Below are 20812 nucleotides of genomic sequence, written 5' to 3' on the forward strand. Positions count from 1 at the left end.
CTAGATGACCTTTAAAGGTCCCTTCCAACCCAAACTATTCTACGTTTCTATGATTCTATGATTTTTGGATGGAGCAGATGCAGTGCTGAATGAGACGTGTTACAGCAGAGGCAGATGCAGTGCCAGGAGAAAGCAGCCGAGTCCCTGGCGCAGGCTCGGCACGCGACCGGGAGCAGGGACCACCGCAAGTAGTCCAGCCATTTGACAATACCTTCCTGCTTTCATGGTCTAGCTCTGGAGTACGTCCTGGTCAAGTTTCCAGTCAAGCTGGCCAGAAATCTCCCCATCATACTGAGTTTTAGTAGAAAATGTCACTGCATCGGATACAACTGGTGTGCGAAAATGTAACTTACTGATGTTTCTAAAAGTATTTTTCCCCAAGATTTCTGGTTCTGGTTCTGGTGCCTGGCTGCTCCCATCAGGCGCAGGCTCGACCGCTGGCTGACCAGGTCTTTGTGGTTTTGTCTCCAAAGGTACCGCGTTGTGGTCCCGTACCCGCCGCAGAGCGAGGCCGAGATCGAACTGAAGGAAGGTGACATTGTGTTTGTGCACAAGAAACGGGAGGACGGCTGGTACAAAGGGACGTTGCAGAGGAACGGCAGGACGGGCCTCTTCCCCGGGAGCTTTGTCGAGAGCTTCTGAGGACGGCTCGCCGCTCTCTCAACTGGAGGAGCTTTCAGGGGAAACTGCATAGCACAAGAAGAGACAGCAAAGGGAAACTGGACTGGTAACCACTGCCATTTTTATTTCCAAAGACTCCCCCCAGGCCCTTCAGTCTACAGTTCTGGAGACGCAGTGCCCCGCTGCGCTCCTGAGACCGCGTGCGGTGCATACAGTGGTATGTTGAAGTAGTGCCTTCCACCTGGAATCACAGACTGAAAGGACGCCCATCTGGACTGTACATAACCTAAACTCCGGCTGTTAACCCTTTGTGTAAATTATAGAGAAGATATCTTTAAAAAAAATTAAGAGGAAAGTTGTTATATTGCTGTAACTTATTTGTCAGAGCTGCAGTGTTCTTATTACTGGCCTATGCAAGATGGATTTGAGAGTTCAAGGAGGTGTGCTAGAAAGCTCTTAAACTGGGATTTCGTTTTTCCCGAGGGAAAAAGAGGGAGGGGAGGGTGGAGAAAACCCCAGCTAAAGATCAGTGCGTCGTCGTGCAAGAAAGAATGAGGAGTCCAAAACGTTAATGTCATGCTTTCTATATACCTCAAAGATATGCTGCGCAAGTTTGTCAGTGAGTGTGTTAGTGCTCAGAGTCCCATACCACCCGGTGTCCTGGCGCTGCCGCTGGGGAGGTCCTGGAGGAAGTACGGCTCCACCATTAAACTGTGGTTATTTGAGCAGAATCCCTTTTGCCTGTCTTCTGCCCTTATTATATGCAGCATGGATTTTTGTCCTTCAGTATCACTTTCCATTGCTTTTTTGTATGACGTACCTTTTTACTGTAAGAATTGCTCTACTTTATATATATTCTTACTAGATCAGACATTTCCTCTTTTTCATACATCTGGTGCTATTTTTTTTAATTGTTAAAGATTTGGTTTGGTTAAACAGAGAGGCTGCAACAAGATTTGCATTCAACATATGAGATTAGAAACGTACCTGAAGATCGAGATCAGACTGCTTGTTCATGCTTCATAGAGGAAAAGAGAAAAAGCCACTTGGTCACGGATAAATATACCTGGGGGAGCGTGCCTGTGCAACACGCACACGCTCGCTCTCTCCTACGTATTTAGAGTGGCTGAAGACCCACGCTGAAGCACAGCGTTCTGTCTGGAGAGTGATAATTACTCCAGAATTGGAAGTAATTCCCAGAGGAGTCGTTTTAATTGACTTTTTCATGGCAATAAGAAGAACACTGCAGGTTCTAGCATGTGCAGGGACCGTGGAGTTTTCCTCTGTCGTTGCATCACGGAGATGAGAGCTGATCTGCGACGGCTGTAATTAGCATTATTGAAATGTGATTTCTTACTGTAGAAATGTACAGTTCTGGACACTGTTCGATTTCTTAACGTGGTCAAGCTACAATACAAACCGTATCAGGCAATATAAGCTTCCATCTACCAGGGACTTAAAGGTGCAATAAATGTAAAGCAAGTTTAGCCAGTTCTTCATATGAAGCAGAATGAGAAAAAATTCCATAATGCGATTGTGAGAGTATTTAAAAAGACATCGGCTCTTGAGGAATGAAACGTGATGAAAGGCTTTTCGTAGCTGTATCCGTACCTTGCCTTTGCCAGCGGCTGGCTGTTTGCCAAAGCCCACATGTGGTGGTCATTTAAAAGCGTGTCGGAGGCACTGTAACCTGGAGATGATCTTATTAAAAGGAAGAGGCCCGGTGGGTGAACATCGTTACTGCGTTACCAGTATTTCATATGTGAAGGTGTAAGTTTTGTTTTCATTCAAGCCGTGTATACTAGTACCTACCAAAACCCATGTAAGCGAGCGTTCCTATTTAAGTTCAGCTCCGTGACTTTGTTCTCTGTAAAATAAGTTTCTTCTTGCTGTCACACATAACAAACCGATTCCAGAAACACAGTCCATGGCCAAGTATAGCACCTTCAAACAGGGAGGCATCATTTTCAGGGTGTTTCTTTTTATACTTAATGCTGCCGCATTTGTTCATATTCCAGATTGTAATGAGTCGGCCACTAAAAGTTTATTTACTGTTGAGAGGAAATTGCCTTTTTATAGCCAATAAGAGACTGAAGAAACGTCTTCTGGAAAGACTTGCTTGAGACTAGAGCCATATCTGTCCACTTATTTGGTCCAGATCAGAACTGGTATCACTGCACCTCCAACAGTAAACTGCACAGTTAGCGAGACAGCAACACCAAAATGCGTGTTATCGATTCCAATAAAAATTCTGGGTTAGATCTGTCAGAGATGAGATTTTTTCTGATAACTTACAGTGGTTAAAGCTTTCTTAAAATTCTGTTCCGTGGGTGTATTTACTACACTCAGAAAAACGAAACAGGATGACGGCTTGCTTGCTGCCTATTGTGTTTAGCCAGATCTAAAATGGTTCCAGATTTCCACCTTTTCATGCTTAACTCTAACAGGACAAAAGTTGGTGTGTCAGATCAAGGAAAACACGCAGATGTCGTGTCATGAAATCAGTGCTTTAAAATATATTTTGCAGGGAGTATGATGGGTTTTTTAATGGACAACCACCCTTCCAGTCATACCTCCTGCAAGGAAAAATATTGGGGGGGGGGGGGTTCTATTTTGATAACAGCTGTTTCTGGCCCCTGTTTATTGCTTGTCATCACAGTTTGGGTTACTGAGTAATCTTCTTGGACAAATCACTTCCATGCCAGGAGCACAAGTGCAGAACTTAATACAGCTCAGTGAGACAAAAACGTGACCCAGTGCCATTTGGAAAGTCCTGGACTGAGAGAGGTTCGACTCGTACTGTGGTCTAATTTTCACCTGTCATACCAGGGAAAGGGGATGAGGGGGCATCTGCATCTCCTACAACGGGGGGGGGGGGGAGAAAAGACTCCTTCTGGCGGCCTCAGTTTGTAAAATGCCAGGTTTGCTCTTCTAGAAATGGGTTCGAGTAATTGAACAATTCCTTTGAACTTTGCACAGCTCAGAAAATGTTTTTGTTATACATGAATGTTAACGTGATTTAGGAAATGTTGGCGGATATGAGTACAAATGAACTACAATGACTGTGTTTCTGACTCTTTAAATAAAATAAACATTAAGGCAACTTCACTGAGGTTTCTCTCTCTATTAGATGGCAAAGTGAACTAACAATGTAAGTGGCTCTGAGGTTCACAAGGAAAACAGGGAAGACCCCTCTGCAAACCCTGCTCTTTTTGAGCTAACCCTACATCTCCTTTGCTTTCAGTAGTAATTCCCACATAAATAAAGGCCAGTTAAAGGTAAGAGATGCCTGAGCAAAAGTTAGAATCTCTTTCTGGATCTTCTTTTGGCAGATCTGGGATTCTTCAAAATCTTGAGAAGTTAACGCTTAGCTTACGTGTGGAGAAGAGGTGTGTAGGTCCAGAGAAAGAGAGCGGGGACAGGCTAGGAAGAGGGAGTAAGGCAGCGAGGGCAAGGCTATGCCAGAGAGGCTGGGAGGGGATGCAGCAGCAGAAGCGTTTGCAAGGAAAAGAGCAGCCTCTAATCCTGCTAGCAGGCTTCAGGGGTGCTCGGAGGTCTCCTTGTGGGTTGAGCAGGTTTGTGGGCAGAGGAAGACCCCCTTCCTCCTGCCCCTGGCCTGGGCACAGTGCCGGCAGGGTCCACATGTCCTCCAGTCTACGTACAGCCAAGGAACCGGGAGAGAGGGAAGGAGCAGGTTGTACCCTGGGCATCCGAACCCCCCCCAGCTCAGGTGAGGGGCGTAAGCCCATTTTTGCACGTGGCCTGAGCTTCCTGTTCAGCAGCATGGTGCAGAGCGTCTGGAGGCGGAGCATGCACTGGGTCTGGATGTGTTTGCCTTGATTCGGCTGGGAGATGCCTTTGAGGAAGAGGCACCCGCAGGTGGCGATTCATTGCCCCATTCGGGAGCGCGTAGTGCAGGGAGGAGCCACGCTCAGCTAGCTCACCAGGGCGCCTTTGTCATGGGCTTGCTCAAGGCAGCCACCCCTCCAGCAAGGTGACACGAGTCTCTCTTTGCCTCAGCTGGATCCTGACTCAAAATTCTGAAACGTGGGAACCGCAAGAATTTGAACGTGGGCAGGCAACAACTCTCCCACTGCTTGGCGTCACCCGCTGCCCTGCCTGACAAGCAGTGTAGTGCAAAATGCCGCACGGAGGAGCCTGCCAGCTATTTCCAAGCTGGTCTGGAGTGCCGGTCCCCTCCATGCTTCGCTGGGTCCTGCTCCTCTGGCACCTCTCCGGCCCGCGCTGCCAGCACATACCGCACACCTCACCCAGCCTTCGCACTGCATGCCACCCTTTGCTCCTGCTCCAGCACCTGGTAGGAATCCCAGTCATGTTTTGAAAGAAGAATAATAATTGTAAAATTGTTACACAGCTTGACTGTTCCTAAACGCTCATGGAGAGCAGAACCACCTGGACAACATCTGCAGGGCTTTCCTGTGGCCAAAAGCTCTTCCTGACATTAGCAGCTCCTTATAACATGGTGAACCTGGCAGCTACATGGCTTGGTTAGTCGGTGCCAAACCAAATAAATGAGCTGTACTAGCAGGGAAGCCAAGAGGTGATACAGTCTGGAGAAGGCCCTGTCCTCGCATCCCAGCCTTTCATGTAGCAAAAATAACTTTCCAAGCAGTCACAGATGTATTTCAAATCACTGGGGTGCGGGTGTCTCCCCTCCCTTCAGAAAACAACAGGATTTTTCTCAGCCGCCGAGCAGCACCACCTGCCCTACGCTGCTGCAGAGGTGCCACAAGCCAGGTCACCAAGGGGCTTGCACCAGGGGGGTCATCTTGCCCCCCAACCCTCCCAGCAGCACGCTGTGGCAGACAGCCTGCGTGTCCCCTCCGTGTTTATAGGTACAGCTCAGTTGCAGGTGAGCCCATCCCCACTTGGCTCTCTTCGTCACTCCCACCCCACGGAGACCCCCGCAGCCCCAGGGAAAGACAGCCAGCATCCCACCGACTTGGCAAGGGAGTGACTAAAAGATGTTTCCAACACAAATGGCTCTTTCGCACCAGCCGAGACACGACGCAGTGTTTTTGCAAATGCAGAAGAAACAGTCTTGCATGCAGGATTACGAGCTTTGCAACCTCCTGTGTGTAGACATAGGGGGGTGTGTGTGCTGAAAAACCCACAAGCAAGGAGAGCAGCCGGGGAGCGGGGCCGCCCTGGTGGTACCTGCCCATCCCCCCTCAGACAGGGCATTGGAAAGGGGGGCTGGCTTTTTAGTTAGGGGTGAGTGTGCTTAGGGAAATGCCGTGCTCAGGGAAATACCATGCCCAGGGAAACACCGGGCTCAGTCAGTGCCATCAGCACTGCGCAGCTGGGGAAGGTGCCAGCTGCATCCCAGCAAAAGATGGGGGTGAGCGATGGGAGAGCTGCCTTCGGCAGTGAGGTTGCTGTCACCCATGGGCTCCCTGTGGGGAGCACAGCAGTGATAGGGAGCACCGCTAAGTGATGGGGCAGAGGAAAAATGAGGCCATTTAGACAGGAGGGAAGGGAGGAGTGCCTTCAACCTACTGTCAGAGAAGGAAAACGTATTAAATTTGCATTTCCCATCTGCACAAGAGCTTGGTAAAGCTGATGCCAGTCATGTTGGTGCGTGCAACCCCCTGGCAGGCCCCAGGAGTGCAGTTTTGGGGTGTGCATGGCAGCAGTGCAGGGCAGTCCCATTGCCAGGAGGGGATGTGCTCTGCCATCCCACCCGGCCAAGCAGGACCACAACGCGTGCTTGGGGGCCAGGGTCCCCGAGGAGGGTGCAGGCACAGCCCAGGGGACTATGAGGACAGGGCAGTGCGTGGCAGCGCATCTCCACTTGCTGAGCGGACACGCACCACACCAGCCCCAAGGAAACCCGCTGGGGCTCTGACTCCAGCTCTGCCGCTGCATCAGGTTAGGAGTCGAAGCCTGACACGTCCGCACCACTGTTCCTGACCCAGGTGTGAGCACCCTGCCCCACGTCACCACTGCCTCCGCGAAGCGCTCGGGGCTGACTCTTGGGTGTGATGCTGCACAGCCGAGGGTTCTGTGAGCTGCCCCCCGCACCTTTCCTTTCTCCCCAGCAACAGCAGAAAGGCATTCACTTGCTCTTCCTCATGGGCATGTTGAATTTGCCATCCAGCTGCCCACTGGAAAATAAACCTAGCAGACAGGGGGGCAATTTGTTAAGGTTTTCCCCTTCCCCTCCCCAGATAATTGCCTGGGATCTGCATTAATGGAAACATAAATTGACTGCCATGCTGCTAAATGACAGTCAGGTTTTGTTTGACAGAACTGGGAAGTATCTTATCCTGAACACTGGCACTGAACAATCTAAATGCAAATTGCAAAATATTTGGGGGTAAGGAGGCTGTTTATCTTCTGATGAGGTTGTATGATAATGCAGAGAGGGGCGAGAATTCCCTTTCAGTTTCTAAAGGCTATCAAAATGTGTGACGGTTTAACTGTGGGGCCAGTGTTTACACAGTTACACAGCCTGCTACTACAGACTTAGTTATATTTGATGTGGGTTTTCTTTTAACAAATCACTTTTTTAAACAAGATGTAGCACAGCAGCATTTCAGCTATATTGCAGCAATTCTTAGGCACCCAGGTTAGCATGGAAAATGACAGAGCAGCCACCATTTTAATCCTGTTACGTCTATTGCTCCCAGCTTGTTCTCCTCTGACAAAACACATTGCGGTGGCTCGGAGAGGCAGAAAAACATTTGCTGCACTCCTGGCCTATTTCTCTTCGTTAGATTAGCAGGTTTATACATGGCAGCATTGCCCAGGTATCTCCAACGCTCTTACACAGGAACAGTTACAGGACACATCTGAAAAATGAAATACAACCGACACCATCGGCTTCCCGAGAGGCCACCACGTGCTGGGCGTTACGTCTCTAGCTGGTTGTCCCGGGTTGGATGTGCAGCAACTTTTGTGCCGGTTGGTTGGTTGGTTGGTTGTAAAAAAAGTTACTGCAAAAGTCAAAGCCTTCAAACCCGCTCGGCACATCGCTCTGGAACGTTACTCCACGCTACCGTGCCGAGCTCTGGGGTGAGCGCTGGCGGGTGCCTCCGGTGCGGTGGGTACCGGGGCAGCGCACCGTCTGGGCGGCGCGCCGGGGCTGGCGTCCGCAGCAGCTGGCCATGGGGGCATGAGATCTGCGATGGCGTTTGTACCACCTGGCGTTTTCCACAAGGCAGGCAATAGTTTTCTTTACTCTTGTCCTGGAGGGAAGAGGTGCCTGCGGCAGCTCGGGGGGTTCAACAACTCGAAGCTTTCAGCAACTCGCACAATTAGTTTCCCTGAAGTTTTTCCACTGAAAGTTTGTAATCTAATCTTCTCGGAGCTTGATTTAGGTTTCTGCAATTCTCCATAAATTCAGGAATGGTTTTGAGTTTACTCCAACAGTGTCGCTCATCTGGGAGGCAGAGGAAGGAAAGGATTAATGTGTTATTTTTATTTTCCGTTTTAAATATGTCTCATGCAGAAAAATGCCCAGGAAAAAAGCAATAGATCTGTAAAAGTGACACAAGTTGTGTGTGTATAAATTGTCAGGCCCTCAGACCCTTTGGTGTAGAACAGCCAAATAACTCACCCAAATCTATGGTTAAAAGGACATTTGAAAGCAAGTGAATACACCAGGGGCGGCTGTGGTAATGTGGACTTTTAGGAAGGGAAATCAGTCAGTGGAGACTGTAGCCCCATCTAGGAGGGCTCTGCCCACTGCTCAGGGGGCAGCCGGGATTTCAGTTTCACCCACCAGCTCTGCTCCTGTGACTGAGACCTTTAGGGACCAGCCAGGGCATCCCTCAAAAGGGACTTATCGCACCACGGGAGAAGAAGGACTAAGGCCAGTTTTGCAAATTCGGCCAATTAATGAGCGCCTGTTTAACTTACTGTTGTTAGAAAATACAGCAGGTGATTTTGAAAAGGCTTTGATGACATGGCTGCTAACCTGCAGCTCTTGTGAGTGGGCAAGTTGAGGAAAGCCAGCGGTTATTGCTTCTGCCAGCAGCGAGCTACACCCGTCAGTGCAGGTGGCTGCGCAAGTTAAACACCACGGGTCTTGCCTTCACTACTGTAATAAATATATATATACACATCAAACAGACACATGTATATACACATATATTTATGCATATCACTTTATGCATTCACTACTTTAGTACCAGCCCCTAAAAGAGCCAGGCATGCTTGCTGAGCTCTTACGGTGCTGCAGCGCTGGGTGCCACTTTGATTGATGCTATTTAAGCTGGACCAGGGCTACCTGTGCTTGCGATAGAGGGGGTTGTGCTGCAAGAGTTTCAGATGTCCACCGGGAACTTGGAAGGAAACTACCCTGAGGTCTGAGCTGCGAATGACTCCCTTGTCTGAAGGGCGTGGCCCTTCTGGCAGCTTCTGGATTTCCTCTGATGCCCTCCCACCAGTTTGGAGATGCAGCAATAGGATTCATTTAAGAAATGATTCAATGCCCAAACTTTCTATTAATGTCAGAGGACTCTGGAACAGGCACTTTAAAAGGAAAATGAAGCAAAAAATGAAGTCCTCCTTCCTTCAACTCTCCAGTCCTCACAGAAGATCCCTTCATTAATTAGGGCAGCGTTCATTCAGATTTAAAGGCAGAAAAATGTATTCTTGAGCATTTCCCACAGCTTAATACAAAGAGTCGTTGCAATATTGCACTTCCATCCATTTATCCTGAGCAGAGGACAGTAAAGTGCTCTGGAAACACATACCCAATTAATGCTAAATTTTGCCCAAGACAATTTGTTAAAAGCAGTGCTTCACTTTGTCTAAATAAATATTCATTAGCTGAGAGAGAGAGCACAAGAAAGTGAGGGAGGGTAACTGGGGCAGGGAGGATCAGGTCGCCAGTTGCTGCTCCAGCGGGCGTTCAGTTATCTATACAAAGCAGAGAGAGACAGCGAGTACCCGAGGCACCTTCCAGGCTCCATGTCCCCCATCCCGGGGGTCAGCCACTGTGCTGGGAGGGGGGCCAGCAGCTCAGGAGGTTGTCCCAAGGATCTGAAGAATCTCATCACCGCTTCCGTATTGGCTGGTGCCTGAAGCAATGCCACCTTAGACATTGCCGGATACTTGAGCGGCTGGTGGGGCAGCATCTCCCACCACCCCTGCAGCGCTGGCAGGCAATGCCTGAGGTTCAGCATGAGCAGGAAGGGCCGGAGCAGCCCGTAGCACTTCAGCCCAGCTCCAGGAGTGCTCGGATGGGGCTCATCTATCAGTAACGTGGCCTCTTCCCTCCTGCCCCCTCCCTGTGCCTACCCTGGGCAGCGGTGGGGTGCGATGCAGGTCAGCGTTTGAGACCCCCCGGGCGGCGCTGGGTCAGATGCCTGCTGACACCTGCGAGCCCAGACGCAGCCGGCAGGTAGGGCTCAGCTCTTACTGGAGACTTACTGGAACTGAACCAGGTGATCCCTGGGGGGGGACTCAGTCCAAAATTAGGACAGCTAAATGTAGGTGTCCAAGCGCCCCCCGGGCCGTGGGGTGGGGTGCAGGCGAGGGTCACCCCTGGGGAGGCCGTAGCTTGAGGAGGAGCTACCCAGGTCGTCCCATTTTCTCACCAACTACTTCAGGTTCACGCAGATGCAGAGCAACTTCTGTCGTGCAGAAAAGGCTGCTCCTTTCAGCAGTGGGCAAAGCAAATTGCACTCTGGAAACCCCCTAGTGCAGTGTCCTGCTGCTTTCAGTGCCGGTGAGGCTTGCAGCGGTGCAGGTTTGTCCCGCAGCCCTGCTGCCCGTGGCCAGTGATGCTCGGCGCTGCCTCTCCCCCTTGCTCGGCGCAGCCCTGGCGGGATGCAAGGATGCAATCTCAGTGGGTGACCGAGGGACGAGGGAGCTGCTGGCCCACCCTCGCTGAGGCACAGCCGCAGCTCGGAAAGGGACACCCACCCAGTACCTCATTAGTCATAAACCACTCTTGCTAAATGGTTATAAAGTGATTTATTTTGTCATTAGCTTTATCTTGCTTTCTAAAGCTGACTTAGTTTTGAAACTATATTAGTTTTTGCACTTTCATTAATCTCCTCAGCTTGATAGACTAAACTAACCTTTTTGAGGACATATGGACTTTCTTTAACTTTTTCATGGTCAAACAAATTCAGGGGATTTTTTTTTTTTTTTTCCTCCCAAATTTTCCTTTACTAAAATAGTGGAAGCATACATCTGCGCATCCCTGTAATCCGAGCATCAGGGAATTTTTCTTCCTGAGCTCTCCGCTAATTTTTTTACTGAAGCCTTCCTACCACATCCCAGATGTTAATAAAACTGGAAATGAGCTGCACTGAGAACGCAAGCGTGAGAAAGAAAGAGAGAGAGGAAAAAAAAGGATGAGGGACTGTCCCTCATATCAATAAAATCTGCCGCATTTCTCCAGGCAGTGTGTGAAATATAGCGGGCACATAATCCACCTGGCAATAAAAGGTTGCCACATGACTCCCCGGCAGCCAGGGAGCTATCATTTTCAATTAGGAAAAAAAGCCTCTGGCATGCGACAGCAACAGCAGAAGAACTGAACGCAGTTAAGGCAAAATTTAGTTTCATTATGGCTCGACGCAGATTAGAGTTTTTCTTTGTTTCCGCACCGCGTCCCTCTGCCACCATACGGGAGGTAACGTGGCAGCGCGGGCTTTTCTAATGGCTTGAGCACAACCGTAACTGAATTGAGGAGACCCTAAAATAACATTTTTAAGAGGGGTGCAGCACAAAAGACCTTTGTAGCAAGTCTAAAACTACCATCCTATACTGAGCACAGTGCTGTAATTTAAACATTAATCTGTTTCTGGGGTGCTGGATAGCAATGCCAGTAATCATCTGCGGATGTAAAAACTGTCTGTTTTCTATTTAGATGGGTTTCGGGCTTCATTTTAGCCCCTTTAAGCCATTGCCTTTCCTTGGGCCAAACTGTGATAATATGAATTTAAAAATTCACCCTTGGTGCCCGCTCCTTTCCCTCTACTGACAACACCAAGCACTCATATGATGCAGTAGTGAAGTGAAGGAAGGCACGGTGCCAGGCCTGTCTCTGACTTAATAAAATTACAGCAAATTCAATATATTACTCAGAACATCCCTCTTTAATGTCTCACTTAAATCTCCATCGTATCCTAATAGGTGTAACTCAGTTTTTACCTCAGGCTTTCAGAAGTTAATCTGCTACAATATTGACTTGCGTTTATTAAAGTATTTCTTATATTTTTAACTGAATACATTTTGCAACCTAGTTCCAGATAGGTCTTTTTTTTCCAAGTGTGTCAAATTTATTTCTTCCTCTCCTTCTTTTTTCTGTTTCTCAAATGTTTATAAAGTGTTTTCAACCCAGGGAGAGAGATGAGAGCTCAGATCATCCCCCCCCCACTGCCGTGCCCGGCCCCGGCACCACCCCGACGCTGCCGAGGCCACCCCACGCTTTTGCCTCTCCGTGGGTTTGCTCCAGGCTGGGCAGGAGCTGGGGCACACAGAGGGAAGCAGATCGGCCGCAGGGCTGGTGGGGGTTGTTCCAGCATCCAGGGGATGCTCAGCAAGAGTGCAGCTCCAGCCTGAGGGCGACAGGGCTGCCACAGCCGACGCACTGGCTACCACAGGACAAGGAACCCACGTGGCAAAGCCGAACGGGAGGAAGGAAAAAGACGATGGTGCAGAAGCAGGACACACCAGGACCCCCCAGCAGATGAAGAATAACCACGGGCTTATTTAGTGATGCAGACCTTTGGTGGGACTGTGAGTCTGGCTGGTGGAGGGGTGTCCTCTGCGCTGCCGGCACTTTGCCTTCTGCAGTCTGCAGCAAGGGCTAACAGCACCTGCGTCCAGAGCTTTTATCCCTCCTCACCTGCATAACCAGAGAACCAAACCAGTGGGTTTGGTGGGTCTCCAGGAGCATTTCTGCTTCCCCCCCTCACTGCAGCATCTTGGGGCTGGGTCCTTCACAAACAGAGCTTGGACCCAGCAATCCACGCAGCTGCCCTTGAGCCACCAAGACTTGGGGGTTATTTCATCTCCTTTCGCTGTGGCTGCTTTTGGCCAAGCTGCTCTTGGCCAGCAACACCAAGCCCTTCCTTAAACCTCTTGAGACAGCCCCAGCCAGCAACAGAAAGGCTACAGCAAAGCTATGAGGGGGGCAGGGAAGAGGAAGGAAAAGAGAAGCAAACCGCAGAGCAGAGCAAAAATCCCAGGCAGGACAAGCGGAAATGGGTGGCCCCAGTGGTATTTGGTGGGACTCCCCCATCCCTCCCTTGGGACGGTCATCAGTACTGCTGCCTGACCACGCTGACGGCGAAATCCCCCCGGCACTAACACCCAGGGGAGCGGAGGCGTAATGCAGATGTTCGCTGCTCAGCTCTTCTCCCTCCCAGGAGAGCTCCCAGCCCGCGTCTGTCCTTCATCCCTTGTGGCCCCTGAAGCTAAATATCTGCTCTCCACCCCTCTAACACCATGGGACCTGTGAAGCCGTATGGACACAAAGCAGACAAGCATGTCCATCAGAAACAAGCGCAAAAGAGCTCCTCGCTGCTAATACATTAACCCAGCCCTTGTGAAAATATAAGGGTAGAATAACACTAAATGAGGACTCTTCCTGCTCTAATCTGCCATTTGGTGAATTATCATACTTTATGCATCCAGCAAGATGTGCTTCACTTCTGAAGTAAAGAGCCTCATCATGGATGTGTATGCACAGACTCACCCATGTAATTGCCCACAGCCCTGGCTCTTACCGCCTACTCGATTTTTGTGCAAGCCTGAAGTGAGTCCTGGTCCTGAGACAGTAATTACCATGCCTATGCCGTGTCTTACAAAATGACAAAATTTGAGTCTTTGATAGCTGCTCATATCAGGCCCAGAAATGTTATTTTCCAGCACTCCTGGCCACAGGGAAATACCGTCCTTGTTTCAGAGCTGAACGTGGACAGGCAGAGATCCCAGGGCCCGTGCAGATGCCAGGGAAGAGCAGGGGAGCAGGTTCAAGTCCCAAATTCAGGAGCGCTGGGTCTCCCCTCTCTCCCCAAACTACAGCTCCTTCCACTTTTACATTTTAAACACAGGGGCTTCCTGATAAGTGTCCCTGACCAGGTGGCTGCCATGCCACTAAGGAAATACGCTGTCATACTGCTAGTATGTAACCTCTAAGCACCAGTGAAAGGCTAAAAGCTCTCTCCGATACCAGCAGCTCCAGTAGGGTTGCATCCCCATCACATCAGGCTTTCAGGCTCGGTCAGGAAGGGTTGGAGATCCCTGCACTCCTCGTGGGTCCATCGGGGCTAATCCAGCTTTTAACACCAGTGACACACCGACGGGCCCAGCCTGAATGACCACCCAGTCCCACGCAGCAGAGCTGGTTGCGCCGTGCTCATAGACAGGAGCACAAGGCACGACCTCACACCCTTGGCTGTGAGGCAAGGCACCCCACCGACTTGTCACCGCTTCATTTCTTCAGGGCGTACAGCAGAAGAGCAGTCTAGTCAGGAGCACATGTCCTGGCAGATATCCAAGTTGATATCAAGTCGATGTCTTCTTATTAGTCTTTATAGAAAATAGCATGCTGCATTTGAAGCCAATATGGAGCTGGGAGGTGTTACAACCACAAGTGAGGACAGAGAAATAATACAACAGGACCTGAAAAGTTTACAAATCCTGTACAGCCAAAGAATAACTGTGAAGTTTAACCCGGAGAAGGTGCAAGCCAGTGTACCTGGGGAAAATAATCAAACCCACAGATATTTCATGAAGGAGGCACTCAGAAAGCAAGGGCTAAAATAACTCTGCAAGCAAGAGATGAAGAATGAGTGTGTGCATGTGTGAAAGCGAGAGACCAAACAGGAGCCTGGAAGAGCACAGCTTTTTTCAGCGGGAATTACACAGCACTAAAAGCACAGGGTCATATTGCAGTTTTAAGGACATTGAGATCCGTATTTAATTTCCGCATAGTTGATGCTGCAATAGCATTATCTGGGGGGCGGGGAAGGATGCAGAACTCCCTCCCTGCCCCTGGGCGAAAGCCCCTGCCTTGCTAAGAGCCACGGGAGCCCGGTGGTTGCCCCCAGGCTCCGCCCTGGGGTGGGGGGCTACAGGCAGCTCCATTGCAGCCAGGTGCCCCCGGGAAGGTGGCCGCAGCACTGCAGAGGTTCCTCACTCCTGCTGCCTTCCTTTGGGCGCCATGGCACACGGCCCCATGCTGCAGAGGTGACAGACTGTGCAACAGTGCACAAAAAAGTGGTGATTTGATAAATCAAAGAGCAAACCCTCCCAAGCAGCAGTCAACAAGCTCTTATGTTCAAATCTTTTGCAAAAGGATGACAAACATTACTTGTTGTCCGTGCTACATTTGCACTACACGAACCAAAAGCTTGCAGTTAACCAGCTTTGTCCCCGCGCTGCAATCCCAGGGTAGAGTCGCATCCCTCCAGAGTAAATCGTACGGCTGCCCGCCCCGCTGCCAGCAACTCACTGGCAGGCTGCAGACACTAAGGCAAGGGCATCGGACCCCCATGACCCACAAATGAAATCATGGAGAGGGACAGAAAGAAAAAGCAAGCCGGTGCTGGGTATCAGTCCTGAATGGGAACCAGCAGGCGTGGAGATGGAGTTGTAGATTATTTTGCCTCTTTGCCAAAAGGCTCAGTTTTCATCCCCAAATTATTTGAAGATTAGCCCCAAGGTAGTAGCCCCTCCGCTGCTACCACCAGCTGAGCAATTGGGGCATTTACCTGAATGGCAAAGAGCTAGTGACAGCCCTCACCTCTTCCCGAGTGAAGATGGACCTGCCCCATCAGGCTCTGAGGACGATCCTCCAGCCACCAAGCGAGGCTGAGGCTCAGCCACCCTCCTGCCCACCTGCCGGAGTCAGACCACTTGGCACGAGCAGTGTCCCTTGCTGCCTAGCCCGGATGTCGGGACTCTTATTCGGATGCTGTTCATCCCAGAGCATCAGCTGTAAGGGCTGTTATTCGGATGCTGTCTGTCCCAGAGCATCATTAGGATGCCCGGGGCGTTAGTGCAGGAGCCCAGAACAAATCCTCTCCGGCAGCTTGAAGGATGAGCCTCACAGAGCAGATGAGTGTTGAGACCACACTGACCCACTCGCGCCTGAGAACAAAATGTTTCATTGTGCCCAGAGGAGGAATTTGTGCAGAATGAAATGAAATTACATGTTTTATTTCACTGTTTTTTGTTCAGAAAGGAGAAGAAAAGGCTTTCTCTTCAGGGACCTGTAGGAAACCGTCATTTAGGAGCCAGGACTCCAGCACTCCCTTTGCCTCCGACAGAAAGAGAAAATACTCCTCCTGCTGACTTTCAGCTGGTGAAGGAGTTTTTTTCTTCCACTGTCTCTACCATTTGCTGCAATGGAACGATGCTCCCATCCTATTCCCTCCCTTAAGAGGACCAGACGTCACCCCCCTCCAACCCTACAAGAAGTCATGTCAGATATCCAAGAAGGGATTCCTTTCTTCTAAAAAGGGAGTTTTCTGTTGTCTTATCCGGTTATATCTGCATCTTTAATCTCTACTTTGAAATACTTCCAAACCTGGCCCGAGACACCGCTACAGAGCACCACATAAGGAAGCGGCAAGCATCCGCACGGTGCCTGACGGAGCCAACGGGCCTTCCGGCTCCGGTGTCAACGCACCACAGCAGGGACATCAGCTGTGCAGTTTGTACTTTGAAAGATGGTTTTTTGGATGTAAACCACTGAGTATATTACCAATGAGCGTTCTTTTGGACTTAGGGAATGCACATGTTTCAGCTTTCAGGCTGAGAATCTTCACCAGAAGATTCAGTGAGCAAGCGGCTAACATGAAAAAAGAAGGATATGCTGTTATGTCTAGAATTAAAAGAAAACAAAACGTGCACAGTGAGAAAATACACTGTTAAACTGGTCCGAATCAAAAGAATCTCTCACATATTTGACAACTAAGACAAGAAAGAAAAATCTCAAGAGTCTTCCTTTTCAACCTCTAAGCTTTAAAATATACTGTATGAAACTCCCCACCTTGGGAAGGTCAAGATTTTCACTACTACCATGCCATGCCCGCCCCGGCAGATCCCCTCTCTGCCCCCCAGGTTACTCACGCTGAAGACCTCATCCCCGCCATCCGGCCTTGCACATCTCATGCTGCTGAATCCTTCCTGCGACTGCACCCTCACGGGCTTCAAACAGCCCAAGGATTTTCCATCCTGGCTGCTTCTGAGGAGTAAAATCCTGACGATCCTTTAATTTTGGCTTTATAAAGTGGGGCTTTCACAGCTTTCCTTTGCCTGGGGGTTTGTTTTTATGCTTAAACATAATTTTTGGCTTGCAGCAGGACACAGCTCCAGGAGCTGCAGCCTCTCCAGGATGGTTATTTAGCACCCCTCACTGGCAGCCTCCATAAACTAGACTAAAATGGGCTTTAAAATACAGAGAGAAGAAATAAACAAAAAATGCACCAAATACAGGATCCAGAGAAACCCAGATTGACAGCAATCACAATATACCTTTCCTTCCTAATTTTCAAGAAATTACATTTCCAAGACAATTGTAATATTCTTTAAAAACTGTCTTTCCTGCAAACAGATCTGGTTTTCAAAAAACAGAAGTCCCTGGTCTCACCTCTATTTTTTTTCTGACCTTCTACATCAAAACATTTTATTTGAAAAATTATTTCAGTAACTTTAAGTAATTAACTGGGTTTCAGCTATTGAAGGTGAGCAGATTAAGGATGACACCAGAAACATGCACCCAGAGGACACCTCGATCTCTGTTTCTCTTACATTTGGCATAGTTACAAGATCAGGGATAATTTTGTAGTCTTTCTGTTCAAAACTTGACTGAATACTGGCTAGGGTAAAATTAATTTATTTGAAAGCACACACATCTGTAAATTCCTCTGCAGGGTTTTGGATGGGTGGCTTGCCATTTTTAGTACTTTTCAACTTCATTTCATACCAAACAGGAAATATGGGGGGGGGGGGGGGTTCCCAACCAGTCAAACTCACTAACGCACCCGCAGCCTGGCAGTGCAAGGCAGGTCCCAAAAACTGAAGTTAGCACTTCTGCATGGAGGTTTTGTCTTTCTGTCAGAGGGCAGGGAGTTTACTGCTTCGGGTGTTATGTCCTGAGATACGACATCTATCTTAGCGCATTTCATAAGAATTTTAAAGCTGTAAATAATCTTTTAAAGGCACATAGGATTGTATGGGTTTTTTAAACACCCTGTCCAGGCAAATTTCCATACATGGCTTTTAGCAATCAGCATAAGGGGCTGTAATTTGTGTACTTACAGTGACAGCAACCTCAGCCAACTGTTTGCAGCAACCGTTAATTCACAGCTCACAATGCAGTGTCTTTACTTACTGATCCAATAAGCTCTGCCAATATACAAACTCCATTGTATCATCCAGTAAAACTCTTGATGATCACTTCTGACCTCGCAGACAAAGTACCGCGTATTCAAAACATATTACTGGCATGCAAGCCCTTATTGGGGAAATCTGCTGTTGCATCTACCATAATTACATTTCACTTACCAGGATTTAGGGAGACAACGGTCTCATGCAAACCTAACCCAAAGTAGTCAGAATTCGGACTGCAGCATCCTCCTCCTTACATAGATCACCCTCCACAAAAGCTCCTCTCTTTTATTTATCAGCCAAAACAACAGCAGGTTTGAGAACTATGTACAAGTTTGGGGAGCACAGACCCGTGCTTAGTACCAGCAAAGGATGACAACCCAAATACCTTGTCGATCACAGATTTCTTGTGTGACTGTAACTATGTATTAAAAGCTATGATGGATTTACTTCCATGGCTCATTTTCACTGAGTAGGTGCAAATAAAAAGAAATCTAATTATGCTTAAAAACCTGAGCCCTACCCACTGCGGGTCTCATTTTCCAACTGTAAATGCAAGCAGTATCTTCCAACTTCTTAATATATTTTGTGAGAATAAATACATTGAAGATTGAGAAGCAGTCAGAAGATACTCTAACTTGCCTAAGAGATTTTTTCCCTTGAGAAGCTAACATGAGCAAAAAAACTTCTGTAACTTTGGAGACAAAACACACACGCCAATCTCAAACTCCATCAGGATAGACAATTAAATTATTTCTCCCATATAGGTATTTGCATTGTGCATTTATACATTTTAAATTATTAGGGATATAGAATGATTTGACCTTGGAGCAAAGCTTGGATGACATTCATTTATTGTGAACACAGTCATAAAACAGCACTGGTATTTCGTATTCCTCTGCACAGTCCATCAGTATTGCCTGCCGTGTTTCTAGATGGCAGCTAGTAAGATATTTTCACTGGAGCTTGCAAGTCAAAACGAGTCTTAACAGCGTGACAGGAGGCTAACAAACGTTAGAGGAAAGGTTATGACGAGTTCTGCATGTCTCATGTCTCTGTCTGCTTGCACACCTCATCAGACAGCTCAGCTGGTCCTACCAAAATGCACTGGGATCGTCATGTTTCCCCAGAAGGCTGAAAGGACCAAGTACCTTCACACTGCCAGCGCAAGGGAGAATGGAACTCCCTCCCTGGCATTCCCAAAACTAAGCAAATAACCACCATCTCAACAAAACAGCTGCAAGTAGAAGCCGTGAAAAATCTAGTCCAAAAATGCTATGCAAATACCAGCACCCTGTTATCCTCTTTCTAAACATGCTAATTATTTTCCCTTCCCTCCAAAGGGGTGATGACTACCAAGGTCTCTGCCTTTTCTAAGCTTTGGGTGAAGGAGTTAACGTCTTCCTGAGGAGGAAGGTCTAGCTCCACATTCCCACCCTGTGAGGACAGAGGGGTAAAACCTTACGGGTGCTGAGAGCTCTGCCTCGCAGTCTCTTCTCAGTGGGAAGGATCAGCCCCTCCAAAAGTATGCAGACTAATGGGGTAGTAAAGATTTCCTACTCGCAGCACAAGGGAATGCAGAAACTGCCGGCAGGCATCAAGACCAAGGGTTAAGCACTAAAATAGTCTCTTGAATTGATCAGGGATTGCATAGCCTGGAGACCACTCTTAGCTAACTCACTTGTTGTGAGTGATCTGTATATCCATATACACGTATCTAGACAGGTAGGAGTGAGAAACATCTCTCTCTGTATGTACATTTATAAAAAAATGTATGGATTTGTATATGTAAATGGGAACATATCCAAATCCTACACACTTAGATATGAAAATCAGAGAAAGGCGAATTTCTGCAGGAAGACAGAATTTAGTTCTGAAACCATTCGTTTGGTGGGTTCCTTGTTTATGAAAATTACACTAATAAACTGTGATACACAAAAGTGCCAAGAGAGATGATTACTTATGGATCGCAAGTACAGGTACCCCAAAAATAAAGAGATACTTAAAGATCTGATGCCAAAAGACATTTGTGCAGCTCCATAATACTCTTTTTCAGAAAGTTTAAGGCTCACAGGATGATCACCCAGAAACCACCCTGGCGCAACTCAATAGTATTTCCCAACAACAAAAATATGCTATTTTCATACACATTTCTGGGAAGTCTTTTAAAAAGATTTTGGATCAGAATGAGATGCAATTGTATTCTTAAGTTTTCAAATTATAAAGACTGATTTCAGCATTTTAATGCCCTAGCAGATATCATCAACCACATGAGCTCAGAGCTCTCATTGCGCGTACTTTTGTACTGCCTTCTGCACTTACAGCTTTGTTTCTACAGAAAATAGGCTAATATTCTCTTCTGTGAAAAAAAAAATTGCTCATGCTAAATGAGTTACAGAATTACAGAATCGTTCATGTTGGAAGAGGCCTCTGGAGATCACCTACTCCAGCCCCCCGATAAAAGCAGGTTCAACTAGAGGGGGTTGCTCAGGGCCAGTGACACAGTTGGACAGTGCCACAGTCCTTTCCCCAAAAGCAAAAGCCATGTTCTTCGAGCGCACCCTAGCGAAAATCCTGTTGAAGCCTTTTTTTCTGGTTTAAAATCCTGCAAGTATCTATACCTAGCTATCAGTGTTTCGCTGCCTTGATTCTAGGGTCTGGATTTTAAAAAATATATTTAGTAAAAAAACCAAGGAGAGGTAGATGCCTCAGTACCTTCTAAAAATCCAGTTAGGTAATTTACCTGTCTATGAATTACACTAAATTACTTTTTGCAGTGATACACTGAATGTGAATTACACAAATCTTCATAAAGGTCTTGAAAAATTAGTCATTTTTCTTTTGAGTGTTTTCCTTTCTATAT

General features: G+C 48.0%; 1 protein-coding gene across 1 annotated transcript in view; it reads left to right on the forward strand.

Moving 5' to 3' along the window:
• Window positions 1-3467, forward strand: part of SH3RF3 (SH3 domain containing ring finger 3) — a 254265-nt gene extending 250798 nt beyond the window's left edge. Inside the window, exon 10 of the mRNA XM_076360288.1 lies at window positions 474-3467. Coding sequence (XP_076216403.1) covers window positions 474-642 — 169 coding nt within the window. The 3' untranslated portion in view covers window positions 643-3467. The remainder of the gene's footprint in view (window positions 1-473) is intronic.
• The last annotated feature ends 17345 nt before the right edge of the window (window positions 3468-20812 follow it).

The sequence above is a fragment of the Aptenodytes patagonicus genome, chromosome 1 (assembly GCF_965638725.1).
Source record: "Aptenodytes patagonicus chromosome 1, bAptPat1.pri.cur, whole genome shotgun sequence".
Lineage (NCBI taxonomy): Eukaryota > Metazoa > Chordata > Aves > Sphenisciformes > Spheniscidae > Aptenodytes > Aptenodytes patagonicus.